Below are 27518 nucleotides of genomic sequence, written 5' to 3' on the forward strand. Positions count from 1 at the left end.
AAAATTGCATTGTAATATCTCTAATGGTTCGAAAGTAATAACAACTTGTCACTGAATTCACGAAACCGGACCACTGTGCGACGGCGTAAATAACCGAGCGCCGATAGTCAGGCTGTCAACGTGGCTGGAAGTCAACCGCGACGGATGAAAAATCAGACCTGAACTCTGCCCGATACGGGCTCGCGCAGTGAAATGTCAGCGCGATACACACCGGATGGATCGCTCGTATCTCCTTTCATCTGGATGAAAGGCCGCGCCATTAAAAGTGAGTCGGGCCTTAAGTACCGGTTATTGCTTACACGGTGAGTTGAGCGAGTGGTCCATCAACTAACGCCTATTAAGGCGTACATCTTTCTTCTGCCCGTGGCTCTCTGGACACGCCGCACGAAAACTGGCGCGATGCCCTGTCTCCGTTGCCGCGGTAACACATTGTTGTATTATTATGCCGTGGATTAATATAAATCGCGGGCTTAATTGAACGGCATTTTAAACGGTCGTAAAATTGAAACTGTGACGAACGCAGGAGCATCGTCGCCTATCAGCGCGCAGCAAATAACCGCGCCGAGGTATTATCTGCCTGGTAATTAATGTACCGTTTAATTTGCCAATTATCGTGCCCTACATCGCGAGGCGTACAGCCTGTCGCGAACAATTGAGTTACAATTGTTGATAGCAGTGACATTTTTGGAGTCGCCTATCCCCCCGATCCGGAGTTATCTTCGTTTCAGCTTTCACGATGACGTTTCTATTTCCATCCGCATTCGTTTCATTTCACGTTGAATATTTAATGGTTCGAAGGATTTTTGTTGTTGAAGAGGAAAGAGTATTCAGCGGAATGGCACTTCATATTTAACTTTATATGTGAAAATTTATGAAGACAAATTTAATACTACATAGTGAAGTAACTCTGTTGTGGATTCTTTCAAAGACTAGCGTTCATTGAAAAATTGGGTTTTCAAATATCTTGTCAGCCATATTAAAGAACAAACTTTCAAATGAAACATGTGTAAAGCATCCTTTCGCAGACATCCTTCCTAAGACGTCTACTTTAAAACAGTACAATGAAAAGGGTGGAATATCTCAAAATTCTACATCATTATACGATAGTCTCGAATAACTTGCAGTAACTTCGCAATGTACATTGAAAGAAAAGTCTCGCGAAAACGGCTGTAAATTAGAAAACTTGCACGAATTTGTTTTAAACAGAGCATTCAAAACCGACAAAGATCGATAGCGTTTAGAGGAAAATGACAATGCATACGAAAATAATAATTCTAATAACGTACTCGTACGTTTGGGATCCATATCGTATGCCGATGATCTTATCGTGAAATTTTATTTAAAAACATATTGTTGAAGAGGTACGTCGGAGCTTTCTTTGACCAACTTGAGTCGCTTGAATCTAGGGGAATTGTTGTTGATATTACTTTTCTTCTTAAAGTTTCGAATGACTTAATAAGTTGTTCTTCTTTCTTGTGCAAACTTTCATGCTCCATCAGAAACAATGAAATGGATATTTCAGTGTCTTTAGTAATAAATGCCGACAACAAAGGAGAAATCTGTTGTAATCACCACTCTTCGTATTATGTACTCCAACAGGGGTTTTGTTTTATAAGAATAATATTATATAATAATTGTTTTATAAGTATAATAATATTAGGTTGGGGAGAAAGAAATCCATTATTTTTACTTGAACATCAAGACTTTATTTAACATGTTTCCGATTGCCCAATTTAGGTCAAATATGCACCGCTATAAAAATTATAAAATGTACCGAATTTTCTGTATGTTGACTTCCATTTTTAACACCCTGTAGCTCGCAACTGAATGGACCAAACAGAAAACAGAAAAAGAATTTTTGTAGTGCGAAAAGTCACCTTTCCAACGAGCATAAATCTGAAATTGTTTGATCGTTTAACAGATATCGATCACTACAGCCGTCTACCAAAAAAAAAAAATGGATTTCTTTTTCCCCAACCTAATATTAACTCTATCCTACTGTATGCACAAGGCTTAATCAAATGTACGGTCGATCTTTTCCTCTCCAGGTATTCTCGAAAGCAGACGTCTGGTTCAGCCCGGACGGTGAGAGCTACGAAGAGGAGCCACTGTCTTACTCCTACATACCGGATATCGTGCTGGAGAACGCGCGGAACGTGTCGATAGGTCTGCACGAGCGCCGCGGGAAGCTCTTGAAGATACACCTGTATTTCGCCGCCCGATGGATCATAATCAGCGAAGTGACGTTTGACGGAAGTAAGCTTCCCTCGTCTCTCAAGCCCAGTCCAATGTCCCTTCATCGATCACTCTTCCCCGGCGAACGGTGCCGATGCAATAGTCTGATTAATCTTCAAGTTCGTACTCCTCGTTTAGTCGTCGTCGTCATCGTCGCCCGCGACAGACAACTTTCCTAACGCGATAGAAAGTAATTAGAGAGCCACTAGCGGGATCGTCGGTCTGGGTTCTTTTTTTCGAAAAAATCACCGAATTACCATTCAAGCATCACGAACCCGCCGCGGAGATCTTGTTAAATCGGTAATGAACGGAACTGTAACGACAGCCGGATTATCTTTTCCCGCGTACGCCGCACCGGCTACGGTGGCGACGGCTTTTAACGCCTGTCACGTCTTTGTCCCGGGCATTCGCTCACCTATCTTTCCAATTTCATCGCGCGATCCTAATGACCATTCGAATTAATGGCGCGATCATCGAATAGCCGTTGCCGAACCCCGTGAGAACACGTGGAAAGAAAACAGACGTTTTCGAGATGGGAAATGAAAATCGGACCGGGTCTCGTCCGTTCTCCTCCGATTCCCTCGAACAGTCACGGAAGTTTTCAATACTAAACGTACCCGGTTACTGAAGATGTCCCATATTTGTTGTCTTATAAGACTTACTTGATTTTATTTATTTAGAGACTTTGCTATAAATACTGCACGGCTTTTGCGTGGACATTTTGCTAAAAGGAGTACAAGATCGAATTGATTTAGACACTTTGCTAGAACAGTTACAAGATAGAATTTATTTAGACACTGTCTAAATTTAAACAATGTCTATATTTTTGTTAGAAAAATTTGCGTCTGATTTGAGGAATATATTCAATCGTATTTCATAAGGAGAACTCTTCACTATTTCAGTAATTTAAATAAAAATGTGATACCGGTTATTTTGACCGATAGGTTTCGTGTTATTAATATTTTTTAAGGTGCAACAAAAATACATTCGCGTTTTGGATATATTGTTTCAGAATACGAAAATAGCATCTGTTCGTTATTTTACTGAACTTTATTAATTTGCATCATCAAATAAAGAAACAAATAAACACGATTCGGTGAAATAATTGAAATGTAATGACTATACACTGCCAGCGGCAGTCAATTAATCGATGGACGTAACAATTTACTGAATAAGAATTCAAATAGATGTTCCTCTCATTGAATAAATGAAATGAAAATCATTGGCGACACATTTTTCTGGTAATTAGCAAATAGATTCGAAGTTTTGACCAGCGACGCGCCACAAAAGCGAGAAATGAGGAGTAAGTAATTAGAACGGAGACCGGTATTTATATTTAAAAGCTTTTGTCCATGGGAACACAAACTCTTATCAAAAGAATAAACTTCTTTTCATTTCATTCACGGAACGAACTTATCCATTCAAGCCGATAAATCCTACGCAGGGCAAACAATGAATGTACGAATTAATGCGTGCAAATAGAAACCTTACACTCGGCAGGGTAGCGTATACAGTGATTGGCCACTTAAACGCAAGTTTTACACGATTGATAGAAACGAACTATTTATCGTTTAACCTCTTGCACTATTATGTCTTTCGTAGCTACGTTGATTACGACTATTTATTTATATTTTGATATTTTCATATTTTCATATTTTCATATTTTCATATTTTCATATTTTCATATTTTGATTATTTCCTTGATGTCATAAGATGATTCTAGTACTGTAGTAGTGCAAGGGGTTAAATCGAGTATTAAAGTTCTTGTTATCGCCATAAAAACGCATAATTAGGTTTCAATTTATTTATGTATTTATGTAATAGAAATTGAAATAAGGTATGCTCTACTCTTGACAAAAATGTGTACGCTAAGCATTGTCTTATGTTTTATAATTTTCTAGGATATTGATTAATTATAACAACTGTACACGCTATCCTATTATTTATTGGCAATCGATACGAATAATGTTGAATGTGCTGATTGGTAACCTATACAAATAATGTTGAATGTGCTCATTGCAAATCGAATGAAATTGATCTTCGAACGCGATGTAAACTAGTGAATAATACAGCATTCGAACCGTGGACGGCGAATTCGGTATCTCCTGAAACATTCCCAAGCTCTTAGATGTTCCGCGGATAAACTGCGACAAGAAGTGTTGTCCTTTAGATTAAGATTAAGCTAGAGTGACAACTGTTTAGTTACCACGATTCGCTTCCCTCGTTTCAGCCAATCCCTATGAAAATGTCACCGAAGAGTCGGCGTCCGAGTTCAGCAACCGAGAAATTCCAATGAACCCCGAGGTGGATCCCAACTTGCAAACAAGTAAGTGACTCGACGCCGGCGTCATTTAATTCGTATCAATCTCGAGTTAATTACACCCGGAGCATTCGAAACTTTCCTTATCTTTCTTATCTGTCCCACTGCCGCGGGACGAAGAAGAACCGAACTTAAGTAATCATGAACAACGATTTCACTGCGCGACGCTAAACTAATTTATTTACCGTGTTACGAAAGAATATTACGAATCATGATCCCGATCGAATTTACACCAGCTTGATTACATTACTTTTTAGTGGAAGACAGGAGCCGGTTACAACGTTCTTACCTGCTCGAGATTTTTTTATGCAGCAAGACCACTAGATCGAGGATCGTCGAACCAAAATGTATATTCTGTGCTATATGAAATGTTTTATGAAGGTCTGATTTTCAGATATACAGGGTGGGGCAAATAAAGTGTTACAAAGCAATATCTCCATTATCGTTAATGATACGCGAAAATGCTTGAGGAACAAATTGTTTTGTTCGAGGGGGCACATGTTGTGGTGGAAATGGTTTTTTTTTAAATGTCATATTTTTTGAGATTTCAAGATCACCGATGTTTTTTCAAATGGAACTATGTATTTGTTTTTCGATGACATTATTGCCGATTTCAAGATGAATCCAGCGACCTATAACTCAAGGTCATTCTAGTCGCGCAAAGTATGAAAATGGTTGAAAAACCGAAAGATATCGCAATAATCACTTTCACAGGATCCACTAACCTTGGTTTGCCTTAAGTAATGCTCTTAAATAGTAAAAGAACTTAATATTATAAAAATTGTTTGAAGTGATGGTACGGTAAATCTGATCTACGGTATAGCAGTTAAAAATGATGAAAAGAAAATTGATCTTTTACAAAATGAAGTCTCGTCCGATAAAAGGAGAGTTAAAATCGAAATAAAAATTCAAATGATCCTTTCGAATATACCTTTAAAAGTCACACTTTTTGCATTAAATATCTCGCTGCAGTTTGCTAAAAAAAAAAGAAGAAGAAAGAAGGAGTCGGCGAATGTTGAGTATTTTCGCAAGCAGAAACGAAAGTGTGCATTAAAAGGTGTACGATCCATTTCCTCGAGACCCCGTTTCGCAGCGATCTAATTTTCCTGTTTGCTGATACCGTGCGCCGGTCAGGAAATTAATTTCCCAATTTCTCGGTCCGATTATACGGTAGAATGGCTCCGCGATTGACTTCGTCCTCCTCCGCTTTTGTGAGTACATAAGGTTTGTCCGAGGAAGTAACTTCATTAGCGGAACTAGGCCGCCATTCTTTGACGAGGAGAGGATACGATTAGGAGTCACGGCGAACCAGCCGGCGGAACAGGGCGGAGGGGAAGGGTGGAGAAAACTTCGGATGGTTTATAATTCACGTAGTAACTTCGTCGTAACGTAAACAATTAGTCGGATTAAGAGGATGGTCGTTCGAGGAAGCGAGGAAAAGGGGGACAGGAAAGAACTCGAGCCCTCGATCCCGCCGCATTGCCCCAACAAATCGATTCCATCGACTCGGCAGAGTGCATTGCAAACTCGAACACGATTCTATGATTTTTAAAGACGGGAATTTACATTTGTGGTCGCGTAGAACGTCTGATTTACGACCCAATGATAATTAGATCGCGGTTATTTATGCGAAATAAAAGCTGCCTTTTTCTGGCGTGAAAATAAAAATAAATCGGAAGTTTGGTTCTTTGTTTAGTTATTTCAATCAATAAATCTCTTAATTAATAATTAATAATAATTGACAATGTTCTTCTGTTTCAAATTGTAAATAGTAATTTTGCGTGATAAACGCATAAAATTCATAGATTTCCATTATTCGGGAAGGTGATCTCTTTATTTTAATTATAACCCTCGTGTACTCTGCGCTTAATCATTTCCTTTTTTATACTTGCCGTACTTTACTTCACAAAGTGTACTATGTTATACTACTTTATCCATACTTGTTACTTGATACTTGATATTTGATAATACTTGATACTCGGTACTCGGTACTGGATACTCGATACTCGGTACTCGGTACTCGGTACTAGATACTCGATACTCGGTACTAGATACTCGATACTCGATACTCGATACTCGATACTCGATACTCGATACTCGATACTTGATTTTTGAAGCGCATCATTACTGTGGACGAAGAATGGCTTGTATATAATAATGTCGAACGCAAGAGATCATGGTGCAAAGAAAATGAACCGGCTCAAAGCATTTCAAATCCAATATCCACCAAAAAGGGTGATACTGTCTGTTTGGTAGGATTTTGAAGGAATCATTTTTTTCAGCTTTTATCAGATAACACAACAATTAATTCGGAAGTCTACTGTCAAGAGCTGGATAAACTGAATGATGCACTTCAACAGAAAAGGCCAGAATTAATCAACAGAAAAGGTGTAGTGTTCCACCAAGATAATGCGAGACCTCATACAAGTTTGATCACTCGCCAAAAGCTTTTACAGCTTGAAAGGGATGCAATACCACACGCACCATATTCTCCAGATCTGGCACCTTCGCGTTATTATTTGTTTCGGTCACTGGAAAATTTTTTAGACGGTAAAACCTTCACTTCAAATGAGGAGGTCAAAAACCACCTCGATCAATTTTTTTCCAACAAAGACCAAAAATTTTATGAAGGTGGAATCAAGCTACTACGAGTACTAGAAAGATGGCAAAAGTATTGGGAACAGAATGGTAAATATATACTTTAATAAAATATTTGTTCATTATACGAAAATTGTCTTTCATTTTCACAAGAAAAAACGAAATTACTTTTCGAACAACCCAATATTTCCGACTGCATTACACTTTCGTTCATAATACACGACACTTAAAATAATGAAGAGAAACTAATTGTGGGTCACGGACGTGGTATCAGGCCGGCCCGGACAGAAGCCCACAAAAAAACCCGCGTTTTAGTCTATCTAAAAAGGGCTCGCATCAAAGGAAAGAACGGTGCATAATTCCAAGATCACGGGCGGCCGTTTGCAGCGTATCTCTAACAACAGAAATGGAAAAGACTGTTAATAGAACCGAACGACTGTGTCAAAGGAGAGAAACGTCGGTGGTAAAGGAGCAAAGGACACGAGTCGTAAAAGACACGGGGCGCAAGTGTGAGTTCCTAATGGACCAAACAACAATAGGGTCTCATCTTCCATTCCCTCTGTCCGGGCACACACTCGCGGCTAAATGCTTCCTCCGGACCGTCACGAATAAACGAGCAGTTTCTCGCCGCTCCGCTCGGCTCCGCTCCGTTCAGCCCCGTGCCACGGCACGCGGCCGCGATTATCCAGTCCAGAAAATAAAGAAGCACATCGTTAGACACGCTCGTAACGAGTGAGCTATACCGAATGCACCGGTTTCGAACGTTCCTCGGCGCGGGCGCAGCCGGAAAGGTACCCGCCGCGTTAGACGGCGAAAAACGAAAAAAATAAAACGCGGGCCAAATGCGTGCGAATCTCGCGCGGCATTAAGAGGGGCACACGCCCCTAAATGGAGGTGTACGCAGCGACTTGATTACTCGAAAGCACCGGCCGAAACCTGCGAAACATTCCCGCCGCGCGGAATATTCGCCAGAACTATGCCGGAACAAAAATTCAACCAAAGTAAGGAAACCTGAGACCACTAACGAATTGGGCGAGGATAATTGCCTGGTTTACTTGTTAGGTGAATTTTCACGATACAGTAACACGGCTAGCGGAGAGAGAAACACCTGAATATGACACTGGTTTTGTGAAGGGTTTGAGTGCTGTTTTATTTAATATGTGCTAGTGAGTTATAGTTTTGTGGGATGGAGATGCTGCGAAAATCTTTATCTAATTTACACTCGAATGGCGACTGACATAGGCATCATAAGGCATCACTTATGGTAGCTGTATTATCTTTTTAAATAATTCTGGTATTGTTAAATTGGTTTCTATTCAGAGACTTATTAATAATAATGGTAATAAAAATGTAAATCAAAATACATTATACATTACGTGGAAAGAAATACCCTACAAGGAAAATTTGGTAACCTGAAAATGATCTTTATACTTTGTAAGTTTGTTGGAGATCTTAGAAAAGGATTTGAGCTATTTTTATTTTTGGCCAAAATTCGTTTCTTCAAAGTAAAAATGACATGCAGAAAGTATAAAAAAATGACTAGAATAGAACCAATTTTATATGTATTTTAAGAAAATGTTATTAAAACCATACAAATTATTTGCTTAATGAAAAATATCCGCCATTACTGTCATTTAAAATAATTGAATTTTTCTCTCATTAGAAGCATCATTATAAATGAAGATGTGTATGTTACATTTACCTAGCTTTAGTTTGAATATTATGTTGAAACAAAATACTGCAAGTATAACATGACATAGTAAAATATTATTACAGAAAGTACTGTTATTACTGACATGTTTAAAAAATATCTATGAATATTTCTGTCGTGACTAATAAAAAAAAGTATGGTTATCGTTTGGTTGATGTAGAGAAATAGTTCTCTGAAAGCATCAACCAATTCCGAAATTTCTCAAGCCAGCATGGGTTATTTGAAGAGCCAGATCCCTTTTGTGCGGCGCAACATTTTGTTCAAAAATTCACGCGCTAATTGCTTTGCGCTGCTCTTTCTATAAAATAGGAAACTCGGGACTGTCTTTGACGACAAAGTATTTCCATCACTGCCACGAATCTCATGAAAATATTATAGTCTTCACTAACAAGTTAACAGGCCGGAGCGACGTCCGCGGAGAAGCTTATTCTGGCCGCGGAAATATTTCCGTCTCCGCGCAAAAGTATAATACACGGTGAATAATTTCGGGTTCGCCTGACTTTGGGATTAGTTTTCGTTTCGAAAAACTCGTCCTAAACGTTGCTAAACGTAAAGCGACGGAGGCTTCCGCAAAAAAAATTACAAGGAACATTGGAAAAGCGGGAAGAATTCGTGCGAGAATTAAAGGAAAAAAAAAAGATGGAAAAAGGCGAAAGTAAATCCTAATACCGGAGGAAATTGCAGGTGCTTAATGAGTAGATAAAGAGGTGGATTAACCGGGATTGCCAAGGAAATGCAGCCGGTACAGGAGCGGTATCGATTTAAAATAAACAGTTAATAGGGCCGAGCCGGGAAATTAGAAGAAGAAAATTGTTCATGAAGAATGCGAAACGGCTTAATTAGACGGCGATCTGCGCAGGTGAGATCGCGAACGCCACGGACGTACGGAATTGGTCCACAAATCCTTCCACGTCGCTCGACGTTTGCATTTCTTCCGGTTTACCGAATTGCTGCGGGCAAAACATCGTAAATAAAGCGCCCTTGCAAAACAAAGGAAAAGGGCGAAAGATAGGACCGCTGTAGATCAAAGGGTGTACAGACGAAAACGAAGTGTTCGAAACGAGGAAAAAAGCGAAATATAAGAAAGACAGAAAGTCACGCGAAATTCGCAAATGCAAGTTTACAGGGCAGTGATTAAACAGCAAATGAATGATAAAAATTAGAATATTTCTACAATATTAGAAACTCTGTGCAGAAAATAAAATGTTTTACTAAGTCACTCAACAAATTTTAAAATGAACACATAATATCTTAACGATTTTATATATGTCATTTTCACCACAGAAGCAAATTTAGATTAATTATTATATATTTATATTGTGTCTGATCATCGCTTACCGATTCTACTTACAAGAACAATCGCTTTTCCTGTAAACAATATAACAAAATGACCTCATTGAGATAGCCTTTTATTTTGTCTCAAAGAATTAATCTGATTCAAATTAAATCACAATTATTAATTCACACGGAATAATAGAATTTAACGTAGAGATCCGAAGACTGTCAATCAATATCCACAAAACTGATAATTGGATAAGTCTACCGATCTATCGTTTGCAATCAATCTCCGTGCAACCGTGCAATTCACGACACCGGAGAAAATAACGAGAAAAGTACAGTTTCTTTCGGTCTTAATTGAAGACGAAAGAAGACAATAATTATCTCGCGGCGTCCGCCGCAAGCGAGTCGCTGTTTACACAGATCAATATTATCATAGCCGTATAATGCCGCAACAAGATCAAAGAAAACAAGAGGAAACGTGTAAAATACGATCGGACGAAAGAAAAGGGGGCTCCGGAACGAAGTTAAGCGGACGCAAAAAAAGTGTCGGATAGCAGAACGGAACAGGGGCGGAAGGAATTAAAAGCCCTCCGGCGTGTTCCTGTCCATTTCCTTTTTTCGGATCCATGGAAAAGAGCGTGATTTAAAGGGTAGATTTTTCCGGTTCGAAACGGCCGTCGCGACCGTCCGCGAATTAAAGGCTGCCGCAGACGAACTCGAATATTGGTTGCGGTCGCGAATATTTCGTAGTGTTGTGATCTACAAGACAAAAGTGGACACGCGTCTAATCTTTGTCTTTTGCATACAAAGAGTATGCATATAAGTTCTGTAAGACGCATTGTTTAATCCTACTATAGTGTATATAATTTAATTCAGATGTAATTTAATTCGGATATAATACAATTCAAATTCTATATTAAGCGCGAATTACTTTTTTAAAAATCACTCTATTCGAGCCAAAATTGAGTTCTGCATATAGATGTTTACTTCTTTTTCTATTTTTATATTAATTACAAGATGCCGCTCGTATTATAACGTTGGAAATACGAAGGTATTTGCCATTTTATTAACGTGTTATTTATGCTGACAGTTCGAACACATAAATCTCGTTTTACTTCCTGGCTTCGTATGTTTAAACCCATTAAATGAACTTAATAATATCGTATTATAATGCAGTTGCCAACGACATAAATGTATTTTCTTTTCGTTATTTTTACATGACCGGAACACCATTAATATAAGTTCAAAAACGTTCATATTTTTATTTTGTCACTCGAACTTCAGTTTTTGTAAAAATTATTTCAGACGAGGTCTGCTAAGCTAGATCTAATATGTCAAAAAAGAGTATAATTTGTTCTGTCCAATTTTAAAAAGGTCATTTTGTTTGAAGAAGCGTATAGTCATTTCTGCACACCATTGAATTTAAGAACAATTACAGCACTTCCAATTTGTATCAAGTAGACTATAGAATTTATGAATTAGTGGAAGAAATATTTAAATAAAATACTGAACCTTGAATACGCTAGAAAAATGCCAGCAGATCGTTACACTATTTCCGACGTATTTAAAGTATTAAACAAGTAAGGACAATTTCACTTGATTTGTGATTTTTACAATTTACTTAAAACATTTTCATTTTTTTTCCGGATCTTGCACCTGACACGGACGATTTTTATTTCGCGCAAAGATACACGGTCTGATGATAACATTGTCGAAAATTCTGAAACAAAGGGAGAAAATATTCTGGAACTGTAAGGGGTTTAGCATTGAGCGTCTTTAGAGCTCGGAGAATCGCGAAGACGACGGCGCAGCACCGTCGGCCGTTGGCCCGTTTCCCTTTCCGCTGTAACGAAACCGGGCTTGATCGAAGCAAATCGGTCTCGGAGTCTCTGGGTCGACGTGAGATCTTGATCGCCACGCGAGGCCACTCTGCCGGCTTATTTATTTCTCTCGTAAAACCGGCGTTGTGACGCCGCTTCCGTTTCGAGCGTGCTCGGCCGGAGCCGGGCCGATAAAACACCGAACGGGTCTCCGGGCCGACATGAAAAATTGGAAGAATGTAACGGCGCATTGTAAAGTCGCTTTATCGAGTTCCCCGGGTTTCGTCTTTATCCGGCTGGCCTTTCTTCCAGCCCCGCTCCCAATGTTTCTTCCTCGTTTTCCGCCGCGGCCCGCCGCTCTCCGCGTTCCAGCAACCCCCCCCCCGCCGGCATGTCGATTAGCCTTTTCACCTGTCCCGATAAAAATGTTACGGTTTTTTAAGCGACGGAAGGGGTGAAGGGAAGGCATTCCGTCCTTTACGAGCAATAAAACCGTTTCCGGCGGGGAAAAGATTCGCAGCCGGAGTCGCGAAACGATCGATCCCGAACGACGACGTTTCGAATTGCCGCGCTCGATTTACTCTTTCCTGCCCGCCAATCCACGTTCAAACGCTCCGGGTTACGTTTATTAAAATCGACACGGTGGTAGGGACGGGTTAACGACGTGTAGACGTGTCCAGGAAATTCGATTTTTAACTCGTCGCCCTCTGGAGACTCCCAAGCGTCGCTAGAAATCATCAAACTATATTCCGAAACGATTTTCACGTTCGTCCAATTTAATTCTACCCGCGCGAAATTGTTCCTCGCGTTTGCGCTAAATATTGGGTTGGGGAGAACATTCATACCGTTTTTATATGTTCTTTTATTTTGCAACGATTTGGTGCTGTTTGACGAAGTGTATAATATTCATTCGACAGAGCTGCTTGTGCTCTACAAAACTGTGCTAATCGTTTTTTTTTAGTCATTTAATTTGTTATTACTTTTGAGGCTGTAGCGACACACGCGCATTCGAGCTGTCCGATTGGAGATTCCAATGGTTTGGCGAAAAAAAACATTCCTTGACGTTTGAAAGGACGGAAATTACATTATTCCTTTATTTATTTATTACTTTCACGTAATAAGAAAAATAATAAATAATAAATAGTAAATAATGGATTAATTTATTGTTACAGCTATTAACCCAGTTTTGTAGAGCAGAAACAGCTCTATCAAATGAATATTACACTTTGTCAAACAGCAACAAGTTGTTGTAAATTAAAAGAAAATATAAAAACGCTACGAACTTATTCCCCAACCCAATATATTGCGGAAGATTTGAATATGGTGGCGAGTAAACGTAGTTCACTATTTTTCTGTTCGAAGAAATTTTTCGACGTAGTTCACGATGTAAAGGTGTAATTAGTCTGTATTTTGCGACAGGAATGCACAGATAAAATTATGAACAGTTAAAAATTTCAAGTTTGAATGATTTTAGCAAAGTGAATACAATGTTTTCAGCTGGTCGAAAATATTTAAAATAGACGATGTCTAGACAAAGATAAATATGTTTTGTGGTATGTTCATTTAAGGTAGTGTTTTAATCAAGCTGGCCAAAACTATTTAAGGAGAAATGCTGCATATTTTGCTGCTCTTCCTTGAAAATTATACAAGGCAGTCTGATTTTATATAAAAAGTCGCAGTCTATTTATAACGCGCGAATTTTTCGAAAATTTGCTACGGTAACTTAAAATAATTTTCTAACCTAGTAAATGCGAAGGAAACAAAAATAAAATGTATGGCTTCTTCTTGTGTAAGACGCTGACAAGAAATTACGTCGTAACATTTTGTTAACACGAAATCGCGAATCTGCGAAATAAAATTTTAAAGAACTCCGTCGAAATCGATGTTGACGTTAGTACAATTAGAAGCCACGATCCTAATCAGTTTTCCATTGATAAGGAGAAAATGAAGGTACAGTATGATTGTTTTGCATTAAATAGAACCGTTTGGCATAGTTACAGCTGCGGGAGAGGGACAGGAATATTTAGAGGTACTAATAGGTGTACTGACTGCCATTATCCTACTTCTTCTGCTGGTGTTCGTCATTATTCTACTTTTGAATCGACGACAAAAACTTCAGAGCTCGCCGACCGTGTTGAAAAATCCATTTGGATTCGCCATAAACATGAAGGTATAAGCTAGTTCATAAATATGCTGCAACTTTTCCCGGCAGCGATAAAACGGATTTTAATTTGTCATTAAAAGTCCGCGAACTTCGTCACCTCCATAAATCAATGTGGACCGTTAAACCGAATAGAGGGACGCCGCTTGTTGATTATTGTTTGTATATTCAGCAACTAAGTCGGAACTGAATTTACATGCCGAATTCGATTTCGTTTCCTATTTTATCACTTTCTCACATTTTTTACGATTCAATTTCGCATCATAAAAATCAGCTTGCTTAACGAACCATTCAAACGTTTTAATTCGTCTACTTTCACGCTGATACGTCCCCTCAGAAATTAATTAATTCGACTGTCATTTGGTCCACGCTCGCTTTACGCTTTAATTCGACAAATTCTATTTAACTCGAAATTAATGGTTTTATGGTATTTGGAAACAGAAATTCTGTATATTTGCACCCCTAGAAACTTGCGGTGGATAAAATCGCGAAATCACTAATTTATTGTCGAAGTATTTGTTGGCACGTAACGCTGTGCTTACTTCTAATTTTTTTACAAATAAATCAAAGGATTCGACTTTCCCCAGGGTCTCCTCTTAAATTTAACTCCAGGAGGGATGCTGGCAGAAACTGCCAATCACGTTTCCCCGGACATGCCGGAAGACGGGAGCATGCACGAGTCTTTAACAATGGAACAATTCAATTCGCCTCTCGTCAGCCCCCAATATAAATCCACGTACGCGATAGTGGCCACTTCCGGTGAGTTTTTACATCGAAACCTTCCATAATTCTGCGCTTAATGGTTTGCTGAAAATTAAGAACGCGTTGGAAATCAGCTGATATTCTTCTCGATAAAGTTTCCAAATTTTCAAGTGCAATACATACCGTAGGCACAACATATGATACCTTAATCTGCGCAATCTATACTATAATCGACGCACATGTAGTTACCGCACGTATTACATGCGTTTATTAATGATGACAATCATTTAGGATGAAATTTTCCGGTCAGAAATTTACTTAACTCAAGATTTTTGGAGCTCATTGCATTTGGATCTATTGTACGTAATGAAATTTTCAAATGCTAAAAAACAAAATTTTGGAAGTTTGGAATAGTATTGAACCAAATATCGCATTAAAACTGGTAGAAAGTATGCCAAATCGATTAAACGATATAATAAGGCATAAAGGTGGACCCACTAAATATTAGAAAATTAATATAAAGTAAAAAAGCTACTCTAATATGCGATTTTTCGACGAAATCTACACTGGTACGAATACTTTTGTGGACCGTTATTACGTACTACGAGGAGTAAAATCAATATATTTTTATTATTAGTTAATCAATTTTGTTATAAATTGGTATCAATAAACTTTATACATGTGTTCATTCATAAAAAAAAGTTTATCGCAAAATCTTACATGCGACCCTTGATTTCAACAGATTTCTCTTATAAGCAATAAGGGTACGAATATTTATGGGACTGATTATAAATAACGGCTTCAGTGAACCCAAAAATTGTTGACCAATGAGAGTATAAAGAAAACCGCTGTCTAACTGATTAAATAGCAATTTGTCACGCTCCAGTTTGATTTTCCTGAGACCTATGGAAGTATGCCCTAAGGGGGCGATCACCCGTGAAATAAAGAAGTGATTCGAGGGATTGACAAGAATCGATTTTTGTAGAAGAATCCCCGAAAGACCTGAAGGACGCGGCGGTGTCAGAGGAGAGTGTTCGCCTCGATACAAGACCGGAATCGACAGCGGGTCCGCCTAGTTGCTCATCGTCGCCGACCAACTCCCCCGCGCGTCACTCCCAGTACTACAGGACCCTTCAAAGTTACACCAGTCCAACTGCGAAACTCAATATACCGGCCACGTCTAATCACCAACGGGACGTCGATCAAATCCACTCGAAGCGTTGGCACACGGCGCCTAAAGAAAAACACAAGGTTAGTTTCCAAATTCCTCGTACCTCGACCCAAACGTGTTGCTAGAACGCCGGGGTCCTGAAAGATCTCACCAAATCGACGGAATTTCGTTCAGCCGACTGAGACTGGCGCGTTAATGTTTGCCATTTTAAGCATTTCACTTCTTTAAATACATTAGACAAAGACAGAGTTATTCACTACGTTCTTTATTATTCGGATATTTTACAATTAGCGTCTTACAATACTAAAGATATTGTTTCTCAGTTTTAGTATATTAACATTTTTCTCATTCGAGAAGAAGTATTGATGTTCATTAAAAATATATATTTTCGTGTAATTATTCTACTTGTCTCATATATAGCAAAAATTTTAAAAATTATTGCGTTATATTATTACATATTATTAAAAACGATTACATATTGTAAAACATGTACCATATATTGTAAAAATATAGTATGAATCTCTTTTAACTTAATAGCCTTATAAAGTAAACAAAAATTGATATAACATCATCTGTTAGCTTTGGCACCATGGAGCATTTGTATTCAACAAAATACATGGTGGTCCATGTAATTATTCACGAAATGCATATATTTAAATGTTATTTATGATGTACGTGTCAGGTGACAGTGTAACGATCTATAAAAATGTCTGTACACGAAAACGATTTATCTTAGAATAATTACAGGTGATTATATATTAAAATTCTTCGACATAAAATCCTATTCTTATTAGATTCCAAAACAATCAACTAACTTGCATTAACACACTAGCAGTTTTGCGTGCCACCCATTGTAGACAAACTTCGACGGCTATTTTGCATATTAGAGAAACGCGGTAATACGGTAATAATAACTGCGAATAGCAATTTTGCGAAACAGTCTGGTGAATCGAGTGGGAAACGCGCGCACTCAAGGATAAATAAGACGAGTGTAATAGCATTCGAACAATTATTCCAACGATAAAACGAGGAACTTTGTTACGCTTACAGATACCTGCGCCGGTGGTTAGTTGGAATATCGCGCCCAGCATGAACAAGCCGTACAAGTGCAAGGAAATAGAGCCCACCAATATACCGCGACAGTGCCTACGTACAACAGAGAAACTTGGCTCGAGGAATATCGGCGAGGTAGGGGAATAAAAGAGATTGAGAAACAATGCGCCCGACTATGTGCACCGCGCCACATGCACGGGGCTGTTGCGCTTTTGCGATCGTAGTACACGCGTCCCGTACCACTTCATACTAACTCGAAAATTGCATACCATCATGAAACGACATTCTCATTTCCCTATTGAACATAACTAGTCCTGCCTAGCACGCTTTCAAGCAATTAAACTTACCGAAATGCATGCTAAAAACTTATTGCATCTGCATAGAGGCAGCGCGTAAATGCGGGAACATTAATCATTTGATACTGGAACTAGCTGATGCTCCAAAATGTCTAGTTCTAAATTCTTTGTTTCACGATTATTCGACTTGTAAATTTAAAAGCTACATTTGAATAAATATTACAAAGCAGTAATTCTAGAATGAATAATTAGACCATTAATTTTTATGCGAAATTATTTGTATTATTTTTCTTTTTGTATTTCTTTTATTCGTATTATTATTTGTATATATATATTTCTCGTTTTAGTAATTTTAGTAAGTGATAGAAATTCTTTATAAACAAAATGCAACAAACTAGAAGTAGAAAAAGTACTTGAAAAATAACGAAAGTTTCGATAAAATAATATGGGAAATATTCTAAAATTCACGATATTTTCAAAAACCGTGTTGTCAATTCTTGACGAAGTATTTCGATTCGAAAACAATAATTCATAGTAGCGGTTGTGCGGAGTGTCAATGCGGTACGTGATAAAAAAAGCCGCGAGGGTGTTGAGGAACGCGAGGGATTGAAGTTAATGAAAGTGCGGCTAAATGAGGGTGTTGAGAAAAAAAAATGGGGGAAAAACAGTGGAGCACTATGCCACAGAGTTTGTACGATTAAACTTGGCCGCTGGCTGCGGCATAACCCGCGATTACCAGGCATTGTGCTAATTTCCCGTCGACGTGATCGCGTAATCGATAAACTCGGCGATATCATAGGGTTGTAACGCGGTACTATTACAACTCGGCAATACAGCAGAATATGACCGTCTACAAACTACAGGGAAACTTTGCTCGCGAAACATCGAAGAGGAACGACAACGAGGTCTGAGGGATAATGCATTTACCCTGTACATTATGCACACACGTGATGTGTACACAGACGCAGGGCTCTTTATATTTTGGGAATTCATCGGCTTACATGAGCATTAGCGATCATGCATCGTTAAAGAAACTGCGGATCCTTGTTCCGCAACGAGTCATCTTTTTCTATGAAAGAATTCGAAAAACCGTGCGGTCGCGACAGAGCAAAAAGAACATTGCTGTTTAAAATTTTGATATTTAGGTTTTGACATTTAAATTTTGACGTTTAGATTTTATCATTTCGATTTTAACATTTCGATTTTAACATTTAGATTTTAATATTTAGATTTTAATATTTAGATTTTAACGTTTAGATTTTAACATTCAGATTTTCATATTTAGATTTTCAAATTTAGATTTTCAAATTTAGATTTTCACGTTTAGATGTTCACACTTAGATTTCAACATATAGCTTCCAGCATTTTAATATCAACATTTTGATTTCAACATTTAGATTTCAACAATTTAGATTTTAGCATTTTACGATTCTTTGAATATATCCATTTTTATGATTTCCACGTAGTTGAAAGTTAATGAGCCAAGAAATGGATTTGAAATTTGATTGCGTTATTACCCGAGCTGCAAAGACTTTTAGACTTGTTGTAATAAGGTCGTACCGTTAATGGAATTCATAAGGGAGAGACTGTGAACGATCCTGAATAAAAATGTCCAGCGTTGGTTATCCGGATTTCTTAATTGTCGATCATCCCATTACTCAGAACTTCATTCGCCGATAATGCTTCCGTAAGTCGTTAAACTTTTCTAGATTACAGTCCAGTGGGCAGAGGGAATTTAAAAACGGATGGTCTTCTTAGTCGTATTATACTGTTATCGATACTTCAAAGAATGAACAAATACATGAACGGATCGAAACAATATAATAATTGAAATCGTGGTAGAACGAATGGTTTAATTAACTAGATTTTTTAATAAATCGATTCTATATTTAACGTGAGTTTTCAGGTTTTCGGTGGAAATTATTGCACAATTCTTCTGAGCAATTTAAAACTTAAACTTGTTGGCAAGGCAAAAATAATAAGTTTGAAATGATCATGCCATCAATTACATCGTTTGTCATATGATGATGTAAGAATTAAAATAAAGTAGAATTTGTAACACTTACAATATATTATATCACAGTGACCGAGAGTCGTTTTTTTATTCTGAACAGGAAGAAATATATTTATATTAGAATTATATTAATATTAACATTATATCACATAGTTGAAAATATAATACCAAAATAATGAATTTGCTCTGTGGCCATTCTTATTTGATCCTTATTTAAGACATTGTCTTTTAGTCGAAAACATTTAACAATATTTCTAAAATAATGTAGACATTAAATTGTTTAACCTTCAGCACAAAAATTCACACGTCATCTTCTCACTAAATGTCACAATTTACAAAGCTAAGATAAAAAGAAATGTCCCAAACAATTTTGAGCTCTCATAGTTATAGATCATTTTAATGTGCAAGGGTCAGGTTGGAAAGTAAAACTGTTTATTACGTTTTTTCAGGCGATAGTTTGCGAATCAGTTGGACTGGAGGAAGTGGTACCGAATTCACCGAGATTGGTAGTGGCTCGCGTGCCAGCATGCAACAGCGACATTCGAGCGGGTAGCACGACGAATCAAATCCGAGAAGTCCGATTTCTGTCCTGTCTGTCCGATCCGAACGTGGCACGGATCCTAGGTGTGTGTTCGGTGGATCCAGTGCCGTGGACCATCATCGAGTACACGGAACTCGGTGATCTCGCCCATTATCTTCAGTACAGTGTGCCACTTACGGGAACGCTTAGGCCGAGCTGCAATTTGAAGGCCCTTAGGTGAGGTCCCGGCTCCTTACGGCGGATACCACCTAAGCGATACCACTCGGCATTAACGATATCGGGGACGGCTTACGAACGCACCGGAATGGAACCGCGATCGTACCCGACCACTCTCTAATATTATAATTTTCGTATTTTTCGTTCCACGGTTTCCGATCCGCAACGCCGCGTATCTTCCTCGGTTCGCTGCTTTGATCGATGAACGTTATTTGTCATTTACGGATGACAATGGCGACTTGAAATACGCTGCATGACGCCGGACCGCCGATTTTATTTCAGTGCTTGGCCAGCCGAGTTCTCGAACACGTCGAATTCAATTATCGATGATCGATTAAAATCCATTTCCGTAGTTGTACATCGATACAGACATCTCTCAAGGATGGAACGCTACTATTTTCTTTCGAATCCAAGTAAAATTGCGAATGAAATGATTCTTTTGTTTATCACAAAATGTTGGTTTAATTCGTCTTGGTTTATTATTTTCTGAGAACTGATTGAAATTTATATGTTTCATTGAGATCTTTAGATAAAGTTCTTAGAAGAATTATCTTGAGAAACGCGTTGAAAGAAATTTATGGATAAAATCATAAGTTTTTAAGTATTAATTGAAACACGAGAAAGAAAACTGGATACACGTATAAATGCAAGAATTCTCTAAATTAGAGTTTTTCAAAACGCGCGCGGGTCTTTGGTGACACATTACGCAAATCGTTACAGGGTTGCTCTTATTTATTAGTACTCCAGTGATTTTCGATTACGCAATTTAGTCAAACTATCAGGGATTAATTGCTCCTCTCGCGATTATATCCGTACCATAAATCGCCGGTATCAATCTAAATCCATCGAATCCAATATCCAATTAAAATCACAAATTAATAATAATATCTGCAAACACAATTTCCGATATAATCACGCATGATGTCCGAGAATCGGCGAGATCCAAATGCAATATTAATAACGTCGTGTTAGCTTCCGCTGTAACTAAACTGCGAACGTTGTTGTATTAGAAGATTTTGTAAAATAATATTTCTTGCGAAAATTTGAATTTGGAAGCTCTTTCTAAATTTCTTTAAAATCGATCTGCTGTGCACTTTGGTTAGTTTTCTGTTTTCAATGAAACTTTTTTATATTTCATAATTATTAGAGACGTAGCTGTTTTAATAGGAGAAGGTATGCACATTTATTTAACACTTATATGGTGCAATCAATGCAGAGAATTTTCAAAAAATGATTTCTGCGAAATATGAATTAAAATCCTTAAAAAAAGATTCCTCTGAACTTAAGATAGTTATAATAATATAGTACAGTTTCACTTTATAGTCACTTACTCGTTCACTTATTCGTACAGATTACATCAGAATTTGCATTCTTTTGCACCGATACATTTTTCCCCTATGAAACCGTACCGCGAAGCGACCCGGCAAAACTGTCAGCGTGAATTCTCGCAAATCATTTCGATGAAAAAAATAGGGTACAGTCTCGGCAAGATGAGCCCGTTCTAGTCGCGCCGGTCGCCGATACAATCGATCATGAATTCGCGTCCGGTGCCGGAGGAAAGATGTTCCCCTAGATCGCTATCGAATATCGGCGCGCATCAAAATAAAGTTGTTCCGCGAGCCGTTCGGATACTAGCTCAATCAATTAACGTCACCCCGTTCAAAAGCAACGTTATGTGTTCACCAGTCAAGGCTGCCTGTTGTACATGGGAGCGCAGATAGCATCGGGCATGAGGTTCCTCGAGTCGAAGAATCTGGTGCACAAGGACCTGGCAGCCAGAAACTGTCTAGTGGGCCGATCTTATACCGTGAAAGTGACCGACATAGCGATGTGCAGTGACCTTTACAAGAAGGATTACAGTGACATAGGCGGCAGACCGCCGGCGCCAATCAGATGGCTGCCGTGGGAAAGCATTCTGCTGGTAAATCATTTTTCTCTATCCTACGATCTACGACCTCTCCAGTCCTGATCGTAATCCTGATGCCTATATCTCAATATTAAGTCACTAAAATTTAGTTAATTCAATTTAGTTGATCACTAAAATTTAGTTAATTTAATTTAATTAATCACAAAAATTTAGTTAATTTAATTTAATAAATCACTAAAATTTAGTTAATTTAATTTAATAAATCACTAAAATTTAGTTAATTTAATTTAGTCAATCACTAAAATTTACCGAATCGCTTTTGAATTTCAAGACAGTAAATTATGTCACTCTCTCTTATAATTTGAAACCTTTATCCTTATCGTAATCTTGAAATCTGTGCCACGATATTGATTAATCTTTTACTCGTTAAAATTTTCCGAATCGTTTTAGAATTCCAGCACAATAAATCATTTTATAATCCTTATCACAATTCTGACGTCTATGTTATAATGTTGTGTGATTTTGTGCGCGCTAAATGTACCGAATTGCTTTTAAATTTCAGGATAGGTACACTTGTTCGAGCAGCGTTTGGTCCTTCGCCGTCACTCTCTGGGAGGTGATGAGCTTGGCCAGGGAGAAGCCTTTCCAACATCTAACCAACGATCAAGTCATAGAAAACGCTGAGCATATGTACTATGGAGCCGAGCTGCAGGTAGCTAAACTAGAAAACTAATATTAAATATCGATTGACGTTTATGTCTGTTAAAGAGTGAGGGGTTTGGACGTATACTGTTCGACAGTGATCCTTAGTTTTATGAGTTTCATACGAGCATTTTTTTTATTTGGTTTTAAAGAATTAGAACTTTTAATACTTGTTTAAGTAATTAGAAAAAAAGACGAATAATAAACGTGTCCTGTTCCTCGCAACTGATACGGAAAATATCTGCTTTCTACGAGCAATCTAATGAAATAGACGGCTCGTAGCATACGTCTGGTAAAAATTGAGATGATCTGAACAAGGTTATAATTTTCTGTATCTGTTGCAAGAAACTGGTGTCACTTAGGAATAGTCGTGTATATGTAATGCTTTTAGTAAGGCGAAAGCAATGTACCGATACTCCTCACCTCTTCATCTGTTCCCAATGTTTTCAAACGCAGTTTTGCAACTTTACATAACCAGTTCTCGAATTGGTGAAAAATAGTATCCTGGTTGCAGGTGTATCTACCGAGACCGACGATGTGTCCGGACGAGGTCTACAGGATGATGTGTTCATGCTGGCGGAGGGACGAGACCTCGAGGCCGACGTTCAAAGACATTTACACGTTCCTGAAAAACCTGATCGAGGACTACCGGCCCGGTGCATAATATAATCCCGGTTAACTGTGATACCGAAAAGCGGACGGAGAATCTTCTTTCCGAGCGTCGACCTGGTCGATCTCTCGTGCTCGGACTCTTCAGAAGTGTACAATCGTTAGTTTTTAGTGCATGCGTTGGAAACGGGCCGCGAGGTGAACTCTATCCCCCCCACTAGCTTTCAAGCAGAAACAAACCTTGTAAGACCCACCCCGCGTTCTCGGTGACGGCCACGGGGGGTCTCGGATTCTGTCGTCCAGGAAACGCAGAAAACGCAAAGACGATCAGGACGACGTGTCTCTTCGCCTGGGCCGCTCGATGAAAGACACCGCCTCCGATATTTTCTAGTCAGTTCGGTCCTTCGATTCCTACGACAAGTTGGTACCGTGTACAGTATCCTGGACACTGACGACGAGTACGCTGCGACATGCTGAGCACTGATAAGTCTATCCACTTGTACATACGAATCTAGATATCGGCGCTAGACGACACACCCCCATACACACACACACACATACCCGGGGAGGTTCTCGCGGTAGCTGGTGCCTTTCTAGACCGCTTTTATAATAATAATCGTCTTCACGCTCGACCACCGATTCTATCACCGGTTCGAGCGACTTTGCATTTCGTTCTTCGATCAGTTACCCTTCCGATACGTTCGACGATTCCAGGGAATCGGAGTCTGATTCCGAGGGCGGCGTCGTGCACCATGCTGGACGAAATTATCAGGCATTTCGAAAATTCGTGGAAGCTTGGAATCATAAAAAAACGAAACCTTGCCGTTGGAATACTGTATTTAAAAAGTTATTGTTGAAAGCTACAGTCGTTGAAAGCGGAAAGTCTAAATAATACCAGTCTTGTCATTCTTCTAAAGCAAAACGCGTAGCCACTGTTAACCCTTTGCACTATAATATAACGAGTCAGATTAGTGACAAAGATTCCATGCAAGATCTACTAAATATGAATATTATTAATTTCTTCTAAATCGAAACCAAATTGAATTCTGTTATCAAAGTTTAGAAACGGAAGTAAATAAAGGCAATAGAATAAACAAAAACGATCTGGTCTTATTAAGGACAAATTGGTAATCAACGCAGCGTGAAAGTCGTAGTGCAAAGGGTTAATAGATCCACATCCGTAACGGGTTCATTCCCAAGCTTACTCGAAATATTGTCAATTTTCCACGTTTTTGTGCAATTTATAACTCAGGTATATATAAGAAGTTTAGTAAATTCACAAAGAAATTCGAAACAATTTACAAACTCGCAAATAATAGCGCGTAGAATTGATCTAAAAATCAATGCAAGAATTCAATTGGCAGCAAGTTTTTTCTGTCCAACGATGCACGATATTCATGTTGATTGGATATCACGGACTGAAAGCTTCCGTTTCCCAATTTTGTCCAGGTTTCCGGTCCACGACGTTGCCTTTCGACGAATCAAACGATCGACCACCAGCTGCCCGTGAAAACTCCGACTAAATTGTACATTCGAAGCCCGTCAGTAGCGAAGTACTTATATCGTTCCATTGTATTCCTTTTCGTTTGAAAAGAGGAAAGAGATCTCACTATCTTTAGCGGGCAGTAGACTCAGACACCTGATGGACACTACTGAAAATATTTATTGCATCACGGGAGTCCGCTTACCGGTGACATCTGTCATTCTTTTCACCGCTTTCGTGGTAGACACTGTACTACCCGGCTTATTTTGGCCTAGATACAGTGCTGGTTGCGTTTTATTTCTTTTCATTAATTAGACTCGCAGGAAAGTACAATGAAACCAGTAATTGAAGGAATTTTCGTTCATAATGTAATCTTTGATTGAACATTTTCTTTTTTCTCTACAATCTGTCAAGAAAAGTGAAAGAATTCGAAAAACTATTTTGGAATATTTTAGAATAATTTAGAATATTTTACAATATTTTAGAACATTTTAGAATATTTCAGAATATTCTCATTATCAAACTCCATCGATAAATTTGTTATTCTTTTCAAAATTTACGTTAGATCGAAAACCTAGGTTCTACATTTTTGTTGTGCGGTAATTTTAGCAAATAAAAAGATATATACATAAAGTAGAATCGCATTATGAACGACGTTACATAATTGTTTAATTTCTGGTTTGTCTAACCTTCCTGATCAGTTGTTATCTAGAACCTCCACCACTTTTCTGTTGTTTTCCGTACACGGGTTATCTCAAAAATTCTTTCCACTATTTTACTAAATATTATGTACAAAAAATTTCAAGATACGTTCATCGGTCATGTATAAATTGCTTATTTCGACTAAAAAGTTGCATCAAACAGGTCATTCACGCTTAACTTCAGCCCTCATACGCTCCACGCTAACACAATAAAGCCTCTCGCATTTTGTATTCGTAATCAAATTCTTTGAACGTGTCAAATTAATTACGTGTTATTAATTATTATTCCAAATAGAAAAGAAAGAGTGTATGAGGGTAAATTGTCGAGAAATGTTCCGAAGTCAGGGTTCGGCGGTAAAGCCTGAAAAGAACTTTTGGGACAACCTAGGTCCTTCGTCTAAAGCAACGCAGTTAATCGTTGAAATCCCAGTCGCTGTTCGCTCCAGTTGAAATGCCTTCTACAACCGACGCTTTGATACTCATTACATAATTAAGGTGAACTCGATAAAGGTTGAACTGTTCGATATTGAATGTGGCGCGAGTGTTGTGGAGGCTTGGTGTTCGAATGATGCTGTAGATATTTCCAGTGGCGTTAAGTCTGTTCTTCGCGCGAACGCGACGCATATCCACGCTCCTTCTTTGATCTACGATTTAAGGGCAGAGATCCACGGGGGACGTAGCGACGTAACTGTCATGCTTCGAGAGGAATCGATGCGAGTTCAATATGATGCGCCGTACTCGAATTCCAAGACCGCGAACGAACGTTTGAACGCGACGATGATGTGCCGGGCAAACAAAACAAGATGGCGGAACGACGGCATTTCTTTTTCTTGTCGACGGGACGCGCGATCGATTCATCGGCCCGTCGCCATGCGATCGACGGCTGAGAAACGCGTGGAAATCGACCGCCGGTGAAAATAGGGAAACGTGTTTATTGTTCGTTCTTGGTTAAGTGCCAAAAAAATGAGTCAAGCGTTCAAACGTTCCCCTCTGCACGCACCTTTCTGTAATTCTTAAGATGAATTCAAGTATACGTTCAAATGATTAACAATAAAGTACTGAGTATTCCTTTCTGACACTGACCGTGTTCTTATTTCCAATTTCTAAATCAATTTCAATCGTAACGAATAACACGAAGCAAAGTTTGTCATTATTGTGCGGATTTTTCTGTAATAATAGTTGCCCAAAAATTATCGTCAGCAAACGATTAATTGCAAAACACGAGAATTATATAATATAAATTGTAACGTTACTTCCAAATATTTTCACAGATTGCAATTCATATCGAAATTGGTTTGCTCCAATCTGGTGGATAACAAATTACTTGAAACTGCATTAAAATTTGCTTGTTATTATTACTGTAAACTGAATTAAATTGATAAGTCTACCTTATCGAACCGGAAAATGATAATCTCGACCACCTGTGGACTTCGTGTGCTCCCACGGAGATTTTCTTACGTGTAAACACTGCACAGTTTCAAACATAAAGCATCGACAGCAATTTTTTCGCTCAGTCGTATCTCCGTGCATAATGTTCTAGAAAAAGAACTGGTTAAACGAAAGTCGCTTAAACACGTAAGTCGCGTAATCGCCTAAGTGGCGGTAAACTACAATGATAGTATTGAAGGAATGGTTTACCTGTCATTACCTGGAGAATTTACGATGCTAGGACATCTTAACGAGTTGTTTCAGGAAGTTGCACTTTGATATGCGTTAACCCTATCTGAAATTTCAATCGGTGACCTGAAATGGTAAACATTTCGGCGCATATTATCTCATGTAATTAAACGATCCTCGGGAAACTAAAGAGTAGAAACAATACTAATCAATTGTAAAGTTTGTCACCATTGCTTTCTATTTAAAAAATAGGAAGAATAATCGAAAAACTGAAACCTCTTCTATTAATGAGTGCATGATAACAGTTCGATACTTATCTCGAGTACCTTGACTAATGGTAACAGCACAACATCGAGTCAATAAGATAATATGTAAACAAATGAGTACACCGATAATCGCAGAAGATATCAAGACACTTTT

At 38.5% G+C, this 27518-nt stretch overlaps 1 protein-coding gene across 1 annotated transcript in view; it reads left to right on the top strand.

Moving 5' to 3' along the window:
* Nucleotides 1-26557, top strand: part of LOC144472306 (discoidin domain-containing receptor 2) — a 212885-nt gene extending 186328 nt beyond the window's left edge. Inside the window, exons 8-17 of the mRNA XM_078185267.1 lie at nt 2049-2256; nt 4466-4561; nt 13960-14135; nt 14714-14885; nt 15814-16079; nt 17050-17187; nt 19812-20119; nt 21806-22040; nt 22549-22698; nt 23203-26557. Coding sequence (XP_078041393.1) covers nt 2049-2256; nt 4466-4561; nt 13960-14135; nt 14714-14885; nt 15814-16079; nt 17050-17187; nt 19812-20119; nt 21806-22040; nt 22549-22698; nt 23203-23352 — 1899 coding nt within the window. The 3' untranslated portion in view covers nt 23353-26557. The remainder of the gene's footprint in view (nt 1-2048; nt 2257-4465; nt 4562-13959; nt 14136-14713; nt 14886-15813; nt 16080-17049; nt 17188-19811; nt 20120-21805; nt 22041-22548; nt 22699-23202) is intronic.
* The last annotated feature ends 961 nt before the right edge of the window (nt 26558-27518 follow it).

Source organism: Augochlora pura, chromosome 7 (genome assembly GCF_028453695.1).
Source record: "Augochlora pura isolate Apur16 chromosome 7, APUR_v2.2.1, whole genome shotgun sequence".
Taxonomy (NCBI): Eukaryota; Metazoa; Arthropoda; class Insecta; order Hymenoptera; family Halictidae; genus Augochlora; species Augochlora pura.